This window comes from Thermobia domestica, chromosome 1 (genome assembly GCF_964235325.1).
Source record: "Thermobia domestica chromosome 1, izTheDome1.hap1.1, whole genome shotgun sequence".
In the NCBI taxonomy this organism is placed as follows: Eukaryota; Metazoa; Arthropoda; class Insecta; order Zygentoma; family Lepismatidae; genus Thermobia; species Thermobia domestica.
Genome location: NC_137454.1, coordinates 306,037,481 through 306,053,825, shown reverse-complemented (window position 1 = coordinate 306,053,825; position 16,345 = coordinate 306,037,481). Strand labels below are relative to the sequence as shown.

General features: G+C 35.8%; 1 protein-coding gene across 4 annotated transcripts in view; it reads right to left on the bottom strand.

Moving 5' to 3' along the window:
• The window catches only part of BBS5 (Bardet-Biedl syndrome 5 protein), a 58,432-nt gene that overhangs the window by 20,905 nt on the left and 21,182 nt on the right, over nucleotides 1–16,345 (bottom strand). For all 4 annotated transcript variants that reach the window (XM_081727188.1, XM_081727185.1, XM_081727182.1 and 1 more), the window contains exons 3-4: nucleotides 13,345–13,394; nucleotides 2,469–2,596 (exon numbers count right to left, since the gene is read on the bottom strand). In XM_081727188.1, the coding sequence (XP_081583314.1) occupies nucleotides 2,469–2,596; nucleotides 13,345–13,394 (178 nt within the window). The remainder of the gene's footprint in view (nucleotides 1–2,468; nucleotides 2,597–13,344; nucleotides 13,395–16,345) is intronic.

Below are 16,345 nucleotides of genomic sequence, written 5' to 3'. Positions count from 1 at the left end.
AATCACTTGGATGCGTTGCTTTGTTGTCAAACGCTCGATGGCGAAATAAATACCAACCAACAATGCTCATCACACAGGCTACTAATTGGAAGAATAGAGGATAACAATCATGGTAAAACCCCGGCTGCGAACCGTCAAAAATTCGTCCCTATTTCCCAGGCACCCTCTATAAGGATTCTGCTAATTGATTGAGTTGCAGGGTGTTTTGTGGACAAGACTGAGTTTGAAATGGCTTCTGAGTGGGGCCATAGGAGAGCAAAGTGTAATGACAATTTGCATATCCATAAAACAATGTTATATAAGATTAGCAAAAGCTTTCTTCAGGATGGAAATAAGAATGCTCATTTCAAGACTGTTTCAAAGTAAGATGTTTCCAATGATGATATCTTGTGTTCTAAATGCCTTGATAGAATATCAACAATAACATTAACTGAATAAGAGTAAGTCTCTCATGGTGTGGATGATGATTTTGTATCTGCAGAAGAAAAACTACATTCTCTGAATCAGTCAGCTATAGAGGTTAGTGTTAGTCCTTTTAAGAAACCATCATCGGTAAAGTCAAATCTTAAGCCGTACGTACAGATATTAAGAAATTACTGCAGCTGTGAGTGAGTACACGTAATCAAACTGACCAAACTCTTCAAAGTAGAAATTGCATCTTCAGAAGAAAATGAATCAAAAGAAGCTTGTGCAACTTGCCATGAACTTATATCAAACATCAATTCAGCAGTTGAATCATGTGAATTCTACAATGAAAGTGTGCAAGTTCTAACACAATCCTAGTGTCCCTTTCAAAGGTATAAATTTTGCAAAACATTTCATCTGCAACAAAAAACATGGTGGACAAAACAAGAATTGTGAGCTCTGCACGGAGTGTTTGGAAAACCGGATCCTAGTGAATGAAGTACATACTCAAATTGCACAGTCATTTAATCTGGAACATAAGTGGGACTGTTCTCACCAGAGCGCCAACGGAAGACTATCATTATAACAGCTAAAGGAGAAAAGGTGCTAATTGTGATAAAATATGACCCTTAGTATTAAGGAAACTATCGCCATATATAAAAAAAGGAACATTCAGTATTCCAAATTGAAAAATCAAAGTTTTATGCACTACTTAGAATTAAATATTAACAAACTAATTGGTTATGTGATTTTTTTTTAAAAAAAAATGAATGTGTTAGTTAACTGCCTGGTCGGAGTTTTGTATATATATATATATAACACTTAGTACAAATATGTACAATTATTTTGAAACAACATAAATTTAATAAGTTATATATAAATTAGCAGTTACCTCAAAAGGAGGGTACTGTAGGCCAGGAATGGCAAATGAATAAATCACTCGCAATTGGTTTGTCAACTTCGTTCCAGTGCCACAGTATTGCAAGATGAGTTCCCTGGGCATCTATCAATATTAAGTTCAAATAAGCTTTTACAGTGGGAGCAGACTCTTGGAAAAGTGTTCGCCCAATTGCAAATGGGTTAGGAATAGATCATACCACTGTAGTTCGTCGACTGCGCACGACGGTGAGGTGAAAAAGATGGACGAACGGATGCCACATGAGTTGACACAGGCCAACAAGAACATGGAGATGTGCATTTCTCTGAATGTAAGGAATACCCAGGACATTTTCCTGCATTCGTTTGTCACTTTAGATGATAACTGGATCTGCTATGTCAACCGTAAAAAGTTACGACAATAGAATCGTGATTAAAGTTCAGGACTGTTTCCTAACCCACTCTCTACCCACCGAAGGTGTTATTGCTGGTATCATGGAAATTATTCATCATGTCTTTCTCAGCCGAGGTGAAACCAGAAGTGCAGCTGCTCAACCACATGTTGCACAAACGGTGATGCAGGCTCTGCATGAGTTACAGTACGAAACTCCTCATTCACACTATTCCCCCGATATTTCTCCAACTGACTTATCACCTCTTCCAACATCTCGATCTTTTCTTGTGAGGGAAATATTTCCTAATGAAAGGGCACTGCAACGTGCGGTTTAACACTTCTTTGCTACGCTGACTCTAGGATCCAACTTTTGGTTTAGCGATGGCAAAAGTGTGATTGCAGACCGCGACTATTTTGATTAACGAGGTATTTTGGTTTTCATTTTTTTCGCCTTTGGAAATGACATACCTTGAGCGGACATCTTATTCGCACCAACCTAATAACTGTACATACAGAAATCATTAAATTAAAAATTTGGTCATAAAAGAAATGTCCTATGGAATTATTAGTTGGGGAAAACACAATCCTGAAAACAACCCACGCATCTGTGCATCAGCCTGGAAACGCAACAGTATCAGTAATCGACGCATGACTCTGCTCCAAAGGTGCGTGTTTTGCCAGTAAGCAACCAAAATCCTTACTAAAAATATGGCACATTTGAGGTTACTATGTATTAGAAAAGATTTGAATATTTCGGTCAAATTCAATCAAATTCTTATATGAAGCCACTTACTTGTAGACTCCTATGACTGAAGTGAAATGTCTAGAATTCCCAGGAATCAAGTTCGTAAATATGAACTCAAATCTTGTGTTGTTGGTCTTTGTAAGGATATAGAGAGCTTCCGTCATTCCTCTCAATTTCTGCAAGTAAACATACATTGTACTGCACACGAATCTGTATCGATAATTTCTATGATTACACTGTTTTCTGAACTGCCTTTAATATCGTTATACTATATTGAAATGTTATTAAAGAAAAGATCACTCGATCAGAATTCACACAAAGAGTTTAGGTAGAATAATTTTTAAAGCTTAGTTCATAATTTAATTTTCACACGGAAAACACAATGGCCAATAAGTATAGTAAAAGCATGAAATATGCTATCCTCACCATTTGATGCATCCACTTTAACACAGCACTCTGTGTAAAGCAATGATTCTGAAATTAATGTTTAAGAACACGCAATTAATTACAAATTTCTTTTAAAAAATAGCACACAAATTAGACTTAAACGAATAAACTAAAATATCAAACTTGCACGAATAATCAGAATATGTAGAGGACGTCCAATAAATCTAGAACCACTTTTTTTTTTCAGGTATTTCGCAACTTGAGTAGCAGCTGTACGCATTTTTAAATAAGTACGTAAACGCCCAAAATAAGCATGCATTTTTCTTTTAATTTCTCGCCCGTCCCACTGGCTTTATTTATGAACAAAGGTCCCGTCTTCAAAAGGTGGCAACTGTTATCTTTTGAAGGCGAGACTCTTGTTCATAAGTAAAGCTAGCGGGACGGGTGAGAAATTAAAAGAAAAATACATGCTTATTTTTAAATGATTGCAGATCAGACACAGACACAGACTAACGAAACTTAAAACATCTTACGCAACTAAAGTATCACAAGAATTGGTTTACGCACATTCGATGGACTGGAACGAGGTAACGGGAGGGGAAACAAAACTGACAAAATTTTTAATGGAAATTTTAGGTTCTCTTCAAACTTGACGACACTCTTGAAATGAAGAGTAAGCTATATTTAGGATGTTCGCAACAAGATATACCAGTTATGTGACCATAAGATAAATGACGTAGTAAGCACACTCCTCAAAGTGAGTGCATAGACGCCACTAGTACGGGTGGAAAATAATAAAAATAATACACAGTTATTTTCAAATCATTGTAGATCAAGCTCTAATAGGCGCAGACTACCGAAACTTGAAATATATTACGTAGAACGAACTAAAGTTTTAAGAAGTATGGTTTACACACATCTGATGGATTGGAGGGCGGTAGGAGGAGGAGAAAACAATATGTTGATAATTTTTTTTTAATGAAAGTTCTAGGATCTTCCCTACTCTGCGCCCCCATCAAACTTGACGACGCACAAGCAATAAAAATTGCGATATTATTCGTTAGGATGTCCGCAATATGATATAATAATTGTGACCATATAATGCGCAGCGTGATAAGGACACCTCCCAAAATAAATACATAAACACCATTGGTATTGATGGGAAAATTTAAAAATAATAATAATAATATTAATAATAATAATAATAATAATAATAATAATAATAATAATAATAATAAAGTTATTTTCAAAAGGCTGTAGATCAAGTTCTAATAGGTACAGACCAGTGATGAGCAAACTATGGCCCGCGGGCCAGATGCAATACCCTAAAAAGCTCTATCCAGTCCGCGACATGATCTTTAATCTGAACAATGAAAAAAGGAATAAGGTTACTTCGACAGAATTGTATTAGAAGCAGACTGACAGATCAGCATTTAACATCACTTCTGAGAATCAACATCCCTGTTTGAACACAGCCATAAGAAACTTTAATGATTAAGGGATTAGTATTGCCAGAATTTTGAACAATGCGCCACTATTGCTTATTTAATAAATTTTATTGACCGCCAAAAGTACTGTCTTTTTTCTTTGGCCCTCTTCTAAAAAAGTTTGCCTCTCTTTGGCGTACACCACCGAAGCCTGAAACATCTGATGCAGAATAAACTAAAATCTTATAGTAAATTTGGTTGTAGCAAATTTGAAGAACTCAAGGGTGGTGGGCGGTGGGGTAATAAAATTTTCAAAAATCTTCAATGAAAATTTGAAGTATATCGTCCCTGTCTCCCCTTCCCCTCCATCAAACGCGACGACCCACACTAAATGTACATTTAGATGTTTCTTTGGTACGTCCACAACAATATAAAACACCAGTGTGATGCAGAACAAATAGCGTGATCAGCACACTCCTCACAATTAATCCTAGCTACAGGGGGATATTCAAAAATACGTTATTTGCTGTCCATCAGGCCCTAATAGACGTTTAACAAAACTTGAAACATTTTACGCAGAACAAATGGAAGTTCCATAACAACTACGGTTTAGACACATTCCCGATGGCAGAACTTTCTTTGCCTTTCTGTGATGAGCTTTTGTAAGTCAAAAATTTCTGCAGCAATTCCAAAATACAAAAATCAAGATGATAGTATCATATTTTTATTACAGCGTTACATGGCAATTATTCTGCACAGGCGTGGCAGATTTTCTGCGATCACATCGCAGATAGCGGCATGTTCTGCTATGGGGGACACATAAAGAGAAAAGAGAAGTGGCGGGATAAGAGGAAGCGAATTTTAGCAAATTTTCTACGAAAATTTTTAGTATCTCCACCATAAAACTTGACGACACACAAGAAATAAAAATTGAGACGTTCTTTAGGATGTCGCAACAATATATAACAGCAGTGTAATTGTAGGATACACAGCGTAATGGTTACATCCCTCAAAATAAATGTAGACGCCACTACGGACTGACGGGAATTTTCCAAAAGATGCAATTATTTTCAAATGATCTAGGCACAAGTTCATGGAACTTCAAACATTTTACGCATAGCAAACAAAAAGTTTCGCAATAAGTGTAGTTTGGACCAGTGGTTCTCAACTGATGTGTCGCGATACACTGGTGTGTCATAGGGATGGCCGGATCCGGATCTGGCCGGATCCGAAGATCCGGATCTGATTGGGTCCGGATCCTTTGGATCCGGATCTCGGATCTGGATCCGGATCTCGGATTTCGGATCTGGATCCGGATCTCGAATTTCACGAAAGTAATTTCACGAAGTCCTGACAGTAAAGAAGAGAACAGAAAATTAAGACGAATATTGATAAGTCTATTTGTTTCCTTCATTCTACTCTAAAGATCAAATGTTTGGCTTACTTAAGAAAAAAAATGATCCGGATGAGAGCTCAAATGTCGAATTTAGTTCCACTCAGTTGCAGGACCGAGATGAATATTTAAAATTCCTCAATGCACCTATTTCATTGACAATTAAGAAAACATAAACAGTTAAGACAAGTATTGACTACTTTTTACGTAAATTTATCTTGCTCAGTCTGCTCAAAATATCAAATGTATACCCTACAATTAGATTTAATAATTATTTAGTAAATCACAATATGAGCACCGAGAATAAACTATGAATTTTGGTGCCTCTTATCTAGATTTGAAATTTCGGATTCATACATAGAATCAGGCTGAAATATAAATATTTGAGATCTGGAAACCGAAACATGTGCTAGTACCAAGATCGTAGCCGTTTGTACAGTGGCGTATTTACGATTTTGTTTCGGGGGGAGGCTTTGCCTGAAAATGTGAAAATTCTGCAAGATATTTCATATAGTTTACTATAGTAAGTAAGATTTCGGGGGGGAGCTTAAGCCCGGAAGCCTCTCCCCTAAATACGCCATTGCGTTTGTACCTAGGTAATGCGAGCGAAAGGCACTTGCACTAATTCCGCATGTAGTTTGAGGAACACGAGAAATTAAAAACAGATAAATATTCTTTTTCAGGAGTAAGTCGCGCTTTAACATGACTTTTCATGAGTGTTGTGTTCAAATATGAAAACTGTAATGACAACTTGTTTGAAATAAAAATCTTTTCATTTTTAACAATAAAATTAGGTACTTTCACATGGGAGAAAAATTAGCAAGGCACATACCACTGATTAGGGTGCTGATTCTTATGGAAGCTTTCACTTGAACCGGAAGATTTCCTCATGTTAGTATCGGATTGCCACAATTCACCTTGCTGAAAGACGTGGTTTATCAGGAGGTCGGACAAGATTCTTTTGAACGTAGCCTGTAGACTGCTTCTAGTCTCAATTATTCCCATATAACAAGACTAGCCATATACATAGTTGGTTCGAAATAAGTTAAAATATCACTAATTGACATTAAGGGGATAATCGTGATTTAAATATTCGTAAATCAGAAGAGATGTGAAAGTTAAGCGGTAAAATAAATCCGATAATTCCGGAATAAAGAGATTTATATGCAACCAAATGATAGCAATAAAACTCTTTATGTAACATTTTCAAAGCTAAAATTAACAGTTATCTTCTTGAAGAGGGTTTACGGCAACATAGAATATTACAAATCCAATTATTATAAGTAGTACCTCTGACAGCCCTGCATTTCACATCACCATCGCCCTTCATCCTGACAAGTGGGCAATTCACTTACCCACAATGACTTTTCAGGCGTTCCAGTGACATCAATATCTCAGTTTGGGTTTGGGATCATGCTTCGGTGAACCTTGACTATCACCATCAGCAGCTATTAGAGAATCAGAACTTATTTCTGTATTAGATAATGTGGGTAACTATAGCTTTTCGTCTATAGAAGTCGGAGAGTGTATGGTATTATCGCAGGAAATATTTGATACATAAAACTTAGATTGTCAGTATTTAGGAGCAACTTTTAAAATAATCAGTTACTGTAAATGTGCTACAGATTAGCCGAGAAAACCCGACAGCCATAGTCGAGTGGTCTGCGGCATTAGGCTGTGGATCCTTTTACTGTAAATGTCTTGCATTCAAATCCCGCTCCAAATGAACGTAAGCCCGATGGTAGGAACCAAAGGACTGTCGTGCCAAGAATTTAATTTGTTTTAATTATCATAAATGCCTTCTTTATTATTAACTTTTATCCAATATTTTCTTTTCAACCAGTTTGCGAAACTCAGAGCTAGCTACTTGTTTTCTTTTTAATTCATGTTCATAGTTAGCACAGCTAATCACTAAGGAAAAACAATCATTTCAATAAAATTCGCCTCGCGTCTTTCGTAGCTCTAAGTTATTTTCAGTTTTTTTTTTTTTTTTAAAGCTAAATGGCGTTTTATCACTTTCCCCTCGCTTTCCCTATTTTTTTTTTCTAGTTTTACCTATGTTTCTTTGCACGGATATTGTGCCTATATGCACGTGCTTAATGTGTTCGTTTACAAAAGCGGGCCATTTCCCTGCCACTATAGAAAGTAGAGTGCCCTGTATCAGAGAAATATTAATTGACGTATGTAAGTGAATATATCTGTGATGAAGTCATAATTTCTCAGTTTTTGCAACGCACATAGTTTCCTCATCCTCATTAATCTCTTCACCCCCGCTTCCTGAATTCCAGTTCTGGTATTCTTTCTTGAGCAAGGCCTATGTAATGGGAGACTGATGTCTCATGTAGGCTTATTAACTATATCATCAGCAATAAAGAAAGTAGGGTTTAATTTGCACTAATTTTAGAACATTACCTTAATTAAATAATAATAATAATAATAATAATACGGAGTGAGCTCAGGCTACTTGTTAGGATTCTTGTTTCGCAATTGGATTATACCGAGTTCGAATTCGGAGACCAGCTATCCTTACTGAGAATTTTCCAGGGTTGTTCCTCAGTTATACTGGGCAAATGCTAGGTTAGTACCTTGATCTAAGGCTCTGGAGACCTTCCTTCCATTCCTTTCCCAATGTTTTCATCTGTTGATTATTACAGTGTAAAGTAGCCTCTGAGGATGTATCTGGTAGCTTATAGTAAATAAAACAATAACGACTTAATATATCTTCACGAAACGTGTGGGTTAATTTAACTATAGCCTTACAGTCACAATAGATAGCTAAAGTTTTAATATAAATTTCCTGACTTTTATATACTATTTTCATATTGTTTCAGCTTTCAATTATCTCATGTATGTTCCACCGAGAATTGAACCTGAGATCACATGGACAAATGCGAATATGTTAAATATTTTTGAACACTAATATACAAAACACAAAACACTTCAATGATACGATGCATGGATATGTTTTGGTTACGTCCTGCAATGTATGATTAAAGAAACCTGAAGGGTGAAGAAGAAATAACAGAAATCTCTTTTATATTTACTCCTTCAACAAACTCCTGACCTCAGAAGGGCAAGCCATAAGTTAGGTAATAAAGTCGTACAACGAACACTTTTATTAATACTAATAATACTACACAGCCATATCACTCTCCTGAAATTCTCGTGTGAATGTTTAAAGATCTACTGTTGTTCCACGCCAACCAGTCTATATTTTTTGTTGTACCTTCGAAGTGAAAGATTTGTTGATGGTTGGACTCTAGTGAGTCAGAAACTACTATTAATAAAGAGTTTGTTTTGTCCAGTATTCCTGCGATTAGAAGGGTCTTATCTAAAAGATATTTCATTTGTAAATGAGAAAATAAGAAAGTTTATATAAGAAAGTAAATATTGCAAGGTTAAAATAACATAAAGAACAAAGGTAGCACAAACGTGTTATGGAAACATTTAAAAGCACAGCATCCTACTATATTAGTGAATCCGAAAAAAGTTTTGACGAATTTTAGATATTCAATTTTATCATCACAATTTCAGATGTAGGTTTGGATACGAATCAATATCTGAGATTCGGATCCAGATCCGAGTTTCGGATCCAGATCCGAATTTCGGATCCAGATCCGAGATCCGAATTTCGGATCTGAGATTCGGATCCGAGATCCGGATCTAGGTCCGGATCCGAGATCCGGATCTGAGTTTCGGATCCGAGATCCGGATCTAGGTCCGGATCCGGCAAGATCCGGATCCGGATCTCACTGGATCCGGGATATCCGGATCCGAAAATTTTTGGCCATCTCTAGTGTGTCACGCAGTCCCCCAAGTTGTGTTGCGAAATTTTAGAATTTTAAAATCATGAAGAATTTAATAGTAATTAGTTAAAATCGAGACAGACCTCCAACCCTCCAACGGAAGCAATAATGCTCAGTACTGCATAGTCATTATAAAAACTAATTGGTTTCACTATTGTAATAGATATTATTATTATTACATATAATAAAAATATCAAACAAGTGTGTCGCGATGTCCCAGATGTTCAGTAAAGTGTTTCGTCAGTCAAAAAAGGTTGAGAACCACAGGTTTATACACATCTAATGAACTGATGATGGTCGGGAGAAAGAAAACAATTTTTATATTTTCTCCGAAACTTCGTTTCTTCGCCCCCATCCAATTTGACAAATTACAAATATATACTGAGATGCTCTTTAGAATGTTCGCAACAATATATAATAGCAGTGTGATCGTAAAGTACATAGCGTGATGAGGATACCCATCAATATAGGTGATAACAGAGGCCATTACGTACGGCCGGGAGATTCAAAAAATAGTTTTTTCGAAATTACTCTTGAGCAGGTACTAATAGGCGTAGACTCACGAAACTTTTATCGTTTTACGCGGAACTGATAATAATTTCTCTATTTTAAATAAAATAGATAAAAATGAAATCTTTCATTTTTATGTCCCAAGTTTTAAGTCCTTTAGGCTAAGGAAGACGAACATAAAATAAACAGAAGTACATATATTTTATACAGAAAAAGTTACCATTAGTATGATTTTAGTTATGTACATGACAAGGAATCCTGATTGAAGCACTTCTTCCCGAAAAAGTTTAATGTGGAGGGGCACATGCCTGTTAGAGGAGGATACGGAAATGCGAAGATGTTCACGAATTAAATCGACTACACTCTGATCAACCGCCTATTATACATAACTGCGTGAGAAGTCCCATCCAAAAATTCAAGGAGAAGAGATATACGGAATAGTTAAAAAACTTCCGCAGGAGAGAGTTTTTAAAAGTTACTTTTCCAACATGGTTTCAAAACAACGACGTACCATTGTGATATACTGAAGGGATCTGTACCTGACTGAAATTGTAATTTCCTGAGCATTCGATTGTTCAAAGAACGGTTGTCTCTCTCCAGAAGTTCAGGCTACATCCTTCACTGTTGGATGTGAGGTAACTTGTAAGCTATTGTGTATGGTAATTCAAAGTGTGGATCTTAGATCATGTTAGATAATGCATCATGTCATGTTGTACTCAAATTACTTCAAACACTTTTTGTTTTATCATTAGAGACTGCCTTCAGTTCTGCATAAGACGATGGCCACAATACTGAAACACTGTCTGTCAAGTGAATATATTTCCTATGGTTCCAGATTTACAGACAACCTGTAGAACTGTACTGTTTTCACAAACGACCACAAATGTAGATTTCAATAATTATTATAGCAGATTCTATTAAGTTACTACTGAGTACAATGACACTGAAATATCAAACTAATTCAATATTTTACTTTATCATTTCATACAGCAGTAATATATACACACAATCGGGTCAAAAATTCTGTTTCAAAGTTAGCAGACCATAAAAATGAAACGAGGATGGAAAGAAAGAAACGTGTAATGCAATTTCTGAAAGGGTAAGTGATAAATCAATGGATATAGCAGTTATTCAAAATGTCGTTCCTGCGCCTATAAACGACAGGTTCGTAAACGATGCAGCTAATCATTAATGGCAGCACGTACAACATTCATGTCTATGTTAGCCACTGTTTTTACTAGAGCAGACTTCAAGTGGTCTACAGTCATGTAAGGTTGAGCTAGTGATGGATAATTTCATGAAAATTTTAAAATTGAAATATTTCGTTGAAATATTTCATTGAAATTTCAGAAAAAATATTTTTTTCGTTTCTATGATTGTTTAATACTGATACGGCATGGTATTGTGGAAATAAAAATCGCAGCTATTACAGTGAATACAGTCTCTTTTTTATTAAAGTAGGCCAAGTTATCAAGAAAGAAGTATGATATAAGACATGTAAAACTTTCGTTATACGAGTATACGACAGACTCGACAGTTCCCATGTTTAACTGACTTTAATATGAGCACTGTCATTGTTCTCAGAAATACCAGATTCACCAGTCTCTGTGTATGGCACATCGACATCAGTGTCACCATTACCAGAGTCTGTAAGTGTAGAAGTGTCTGTTTCTTCTTCACACATTAGGTCCGTTCGTCCTTGAATCTGCTTCTTTCTTTTCTTCATTGAGTATCTACTTGTCCCTGTGTACGTTTATTTTGGTTACGACTCGGCTCGATTCCTCTTAGAAAGGAAAGATGGCTTTTCATCTCCAACAGATGGCTTTGCATCTTTCTAAATAGTGATGTGTAGTTCAAGTTATGCTTTACAGAAGTCAGTTTAGCAGCACGTTTATTTGTTGAACGGTTGTATTTATTTCGTTTAAACGGTTGCGTATGGATGTTTCCATATGTGCTAAAGATCCTTTCACAAGGAGCAGACGTGGCAGGAAGGCCACGGACTTTGCAACTTTTATGAGCCCACAAGAAGGGAATAGTCCATTCTACCAAGTTAGAGGAGACACTTTTGACGAGTACACCACGGATATTCTTTGGATCAGATATTTTCTTTCATTCTGTATTTTGCAAATTAGGTCAGAACTTCTGTCTCACCAATATCTGAATAAAGCCTTGAAATCTGACAGAGATATTCTAGAGCGTCCGATTGTTCTTCGGTGGTCAAGTTCTTGCCCCTGTAACTCGGATCTAGAATATTCGCTAACAACTGTACAGGACGCAGACAGATTGATTTTTCATTTTGAAATATTTAAGAATAAAATATTTCATGCTTACAACCCTAGGTTGAGCACACACCGTCTCCTCCAAAATAGGACCAGATCTTGTCGTCAAGAGGATTAAAATCTGGATTGGACGAGGGCCATTCTTCGGTGGTAATGGACGCAATTTCGTAGCGACGAAACCAGAATCTCTCATTCCCTCTGCTGCAGCATTCATTTCTAGAGCTTCGAAATAACTTGCGGGTTTCCCTAGGTATGTTTTAAATTTCCATACAATCCTCAGTTCTAGGCTTTACCTGACCGATCATCAACCTTTGCAATGCTCCATATAAGCTCCACGCCATCAAACTGCTAAGAGTTTACAATTAATATCCTCGTTGCAAACCTTAAACACAATCTGGTATGATTATTTGTTTATTTATTATTATTGTGTGGAGTACCGGACAGGTTTAAGTCAGCTTTATTCGTTAAGATGTAAACGAACTAACTTCATTAATAAACTTGGCCCAGTTTATCGATCTAGCTATTAAAAAAAGTCAGAAATTTACTTTGCATTAAAAGTTATCATGCGTAGTAAAAAGCATACGTACGTACTAACAACACATTCATATAAGTCCCACTTATTTGATCCTTATATAGGGGTTGAAAAAAAAATCTAAAACGTTTGCAAAAGTGTGAAAATCATACCTAGTATTGTGTGGGGCCTCCTTTTTTATCAGCTGTTTAGTGGTAGGGCATTTACCTGTAATACAAAGCGGCTTTAATTCGATTCTAGACGTATGAACTCTGTCTGAACATCATTGCGTCTGTAGGTTTTCTCTTTGTTCCCCGTTCTTTTCCACTATTTTCATTTTATCAACTAATACATATATCATAGACATATATTAGTTGATAGAATGAACATAGTGGAAAAGAACGGGGAACAATGAGAAAACCTACAGACGCAATGTTGTTCAGAGTTCATACGTCTAGGATCGAATTAAAGCCGCTTTGTATTAAAGGTAAATGCACTAATACTAAACAGCTGATCCCAGACAGGAAGAATATATAATTTAATGAAATGCATATACACGACCAAACTAATGTATTTGTACGTGGCAGAACATAGGAAACTACAATACTTACGGAATTTACAGTCTTTGTTGATACGTGTATTACACAGTTATAGCCAATGGCTGGAAAGAGAAAAAGATATATCTCAGTACCGGTATATTTCCGGGTGTAACACAACGATTTTTTTTTTTTTTTTTTTTTTTTAAATATTAGATACCAACGAAATTTCTGTTGCTTGGAATAAAAGAGTGAGATTATGATTCACATAGTTCTTACTCATCCAAGAAAATTCCATTATACCTGACATGTGTCTCCATGTTTTACTAAGATCATAAGGAATATTTCTGTAAATTTTGGAGTCTTAATCGCAAATTATGTATAAAGTGCAACTTTAAAAACCCTGGGTCAATGAAGTCCTTCCCGAAATGAAAAAAAAAAAAAAAGATAATAATATACAGGGTGGGTGATAAATAATTAGGTATTTAAAGCTGTTATAAATTCTGTAACATTGATTTTTATTTATAAGAAAAACATGTACACGTCCTCCGTTACATAAGAAAACAAAAGAATATGTTAAATCCCATCACAGGCATTTCTGTTGTTAACCAGCTTCCTTAAATGGCCACAGATACAATTAATACTCTTCTGAAGGAATTCCATTGGAATGTTGGCAATAACCTCTTGAATGCATACCTCCAATTCCCCCAGTGTGCGAGGTCTGGACTTAAACACACGCATATCCTGCTTAGTGTAGCCCCACAAGAAAGAAAAAATACAGAATGAGATCTGGACTTCTTGCTGGCCATTGCTGAGGTTCGCGAAGTCCAAGCAAATGTCTAGAAAATTTCTCGTTCAACCCCTCGCGAATAATTTCTGCAAAGTGAGGTGGTGCACTATCTTGCATGAAAATGAGATCAACGTTTTTCATTACGAAATTTACACGTAAAATTGAAGCATCTGAAGGGAGCGGACAGAATTCATAGTATCACGTAGAAGATATGGCCCAACGAGTATTGTTGCAGTATTCCACATCACACGTTCACTTTGGGACGATATTGCATCCTCTCAACAATCATTTAGAAATCAGTACAACGTGATGCCCCGATTGACAAAACCCCCAGCATGGAATAAGGCCTCGTCACTCTACAAGATCTTTTCAAACAGTCGTACCACTCTTCGTGCCAAGCCAGTATTAATTTCCCAAATTTCATCCTTCGGGCATAGTCTTCGAATTTCAATTCTTGTACATAATGGAGTTTCCAAGGTCGAAGATAAAGAGTTCTTTTAGCAAAAGCATGCGTATTTTGTGCCTTGATAATCAACTTTCACGAGTTGTCTGCTGTGTTGATTTTATTCGAGAGTACAAAGTGTCTAATTAATTAGGTTCTTTTAATTATTTTAACATGCTGATGTAGTTTAATTCTTTTAAAACTGTATTCTTTCACATTCTATTATAAACATCCTTCATTTGCTGTAATTATTAAACACGTTTAGTAAACATAAAACAGACTAACCCCCGGTCCCGGCCAGGAATGTGTTTTTGGTGTTAAGCCATCATTTGCCGTCTGTAACATAACCTTTGATTTTAACTTCACGTACTCTCAAGACTCAAGTCTCAGAAATGTAGCATATATGAAATATACTACTACTATTACTATACTACTACTACTACTACTACTACTACTACTAATAATAATAATAATAATAATAATATGCACTTCTGAAATACGTATGTATCTATGCGTTATTAATTCTTTCATAATCTTGAAAGAAACTTTGGATTTGTTTTTAGTTTGTAAAAATCAAGGCCCTCTAGAATAACTTGCTGGCTACTCCCTGAATGACTATGTATTGGTTTCTGTACACGTATTGTGTTATCACTTGCTAGTCTAGTGTTATTTGTAGAACAAGACAATGGTTCTTGTCTTGGAATATTACTAGTTTGGTGTGGTAGTACAGTGATAGAGTGTGACCTATAATTTAATTTCCCTGTAGGGTATGCTATCTGCAATGCAATAAACTGTATATGCTTCTTCTTCCTAACAAGGATGGGCGATAAGCCCCTGCAATTCCATTACAAATAAGGACGAAATTATTTTATAAACTACTTGGTGAACCTTTGTTAATATAACGCTATTAGTTCTTACAAACTTTTGTTAATCTTATTTAACAATTGCAAAATGGAATGAGAGAGAAAATATATAATGATGATGACTGTTTATTTACATAATATATACATACAACAAAAGGGAATCTGTTGGTCACTACTGCGTATCTGCTAAACCAGGGTCAAACTCTGTGTGTCACAAAAGTTAGTTTAACAGAGTTTAAAATAATATATATTTTGTTCCAAAGCAAAATAGGCTTTGGAACAGTGGGTGAGATCCAAAGCTATTGCTAAGAGGTATCAAAAAACTAAAAAAGATTGGCTCTGAGAAACAGAAACGCAACTTCTGGAGACTTAAACATTAAAATGGCTGAGTATGGTGTAGACATTTCGCCTGAAAATGTTCGAAGGGTTCTTTGTGTTAAGAGAATAAAAGCACTCAGACCAAGAAAGAAAGCAAAAATTACTCCAATCATTACAAAGAAGCGCCTCGAATGGGCACGTGACAAAGAACATTGGACTGCTGATGATTGGAAAATAGGAGTTTCAGTGATGAATCATAAATTCGTGTCTGATGAATGTTCACAATATGTGCGACTAGTGTTGCAAAGGTCTAGAAAAAACAAAAAGGAAATTTTGGGTAAAAAAAAACAGTTTTTTACCGTTTTTCCCGAACCTGAAAAAAACGAAAAGATTGGGAAAAATTGAAATATTCGAATGTTTCACACATTATGCTTTTAAAATGAAAACTACACTATTTTATATTTACTGCTTTACAGTTAAGATCATTGAGTAGTTATGTTTCTTGTATTAGAATAGGGAAATTTAATGGCAATAAATATATTTACACCATTCCTTTAAAGTTAGCACCGTGATAGAATAGAGTTATGGCTACAAAATATTCTGAAATATAATCGAAGTTAGATTAAATAATATAGACACATTTAAATTATCTTAAGTAATTTT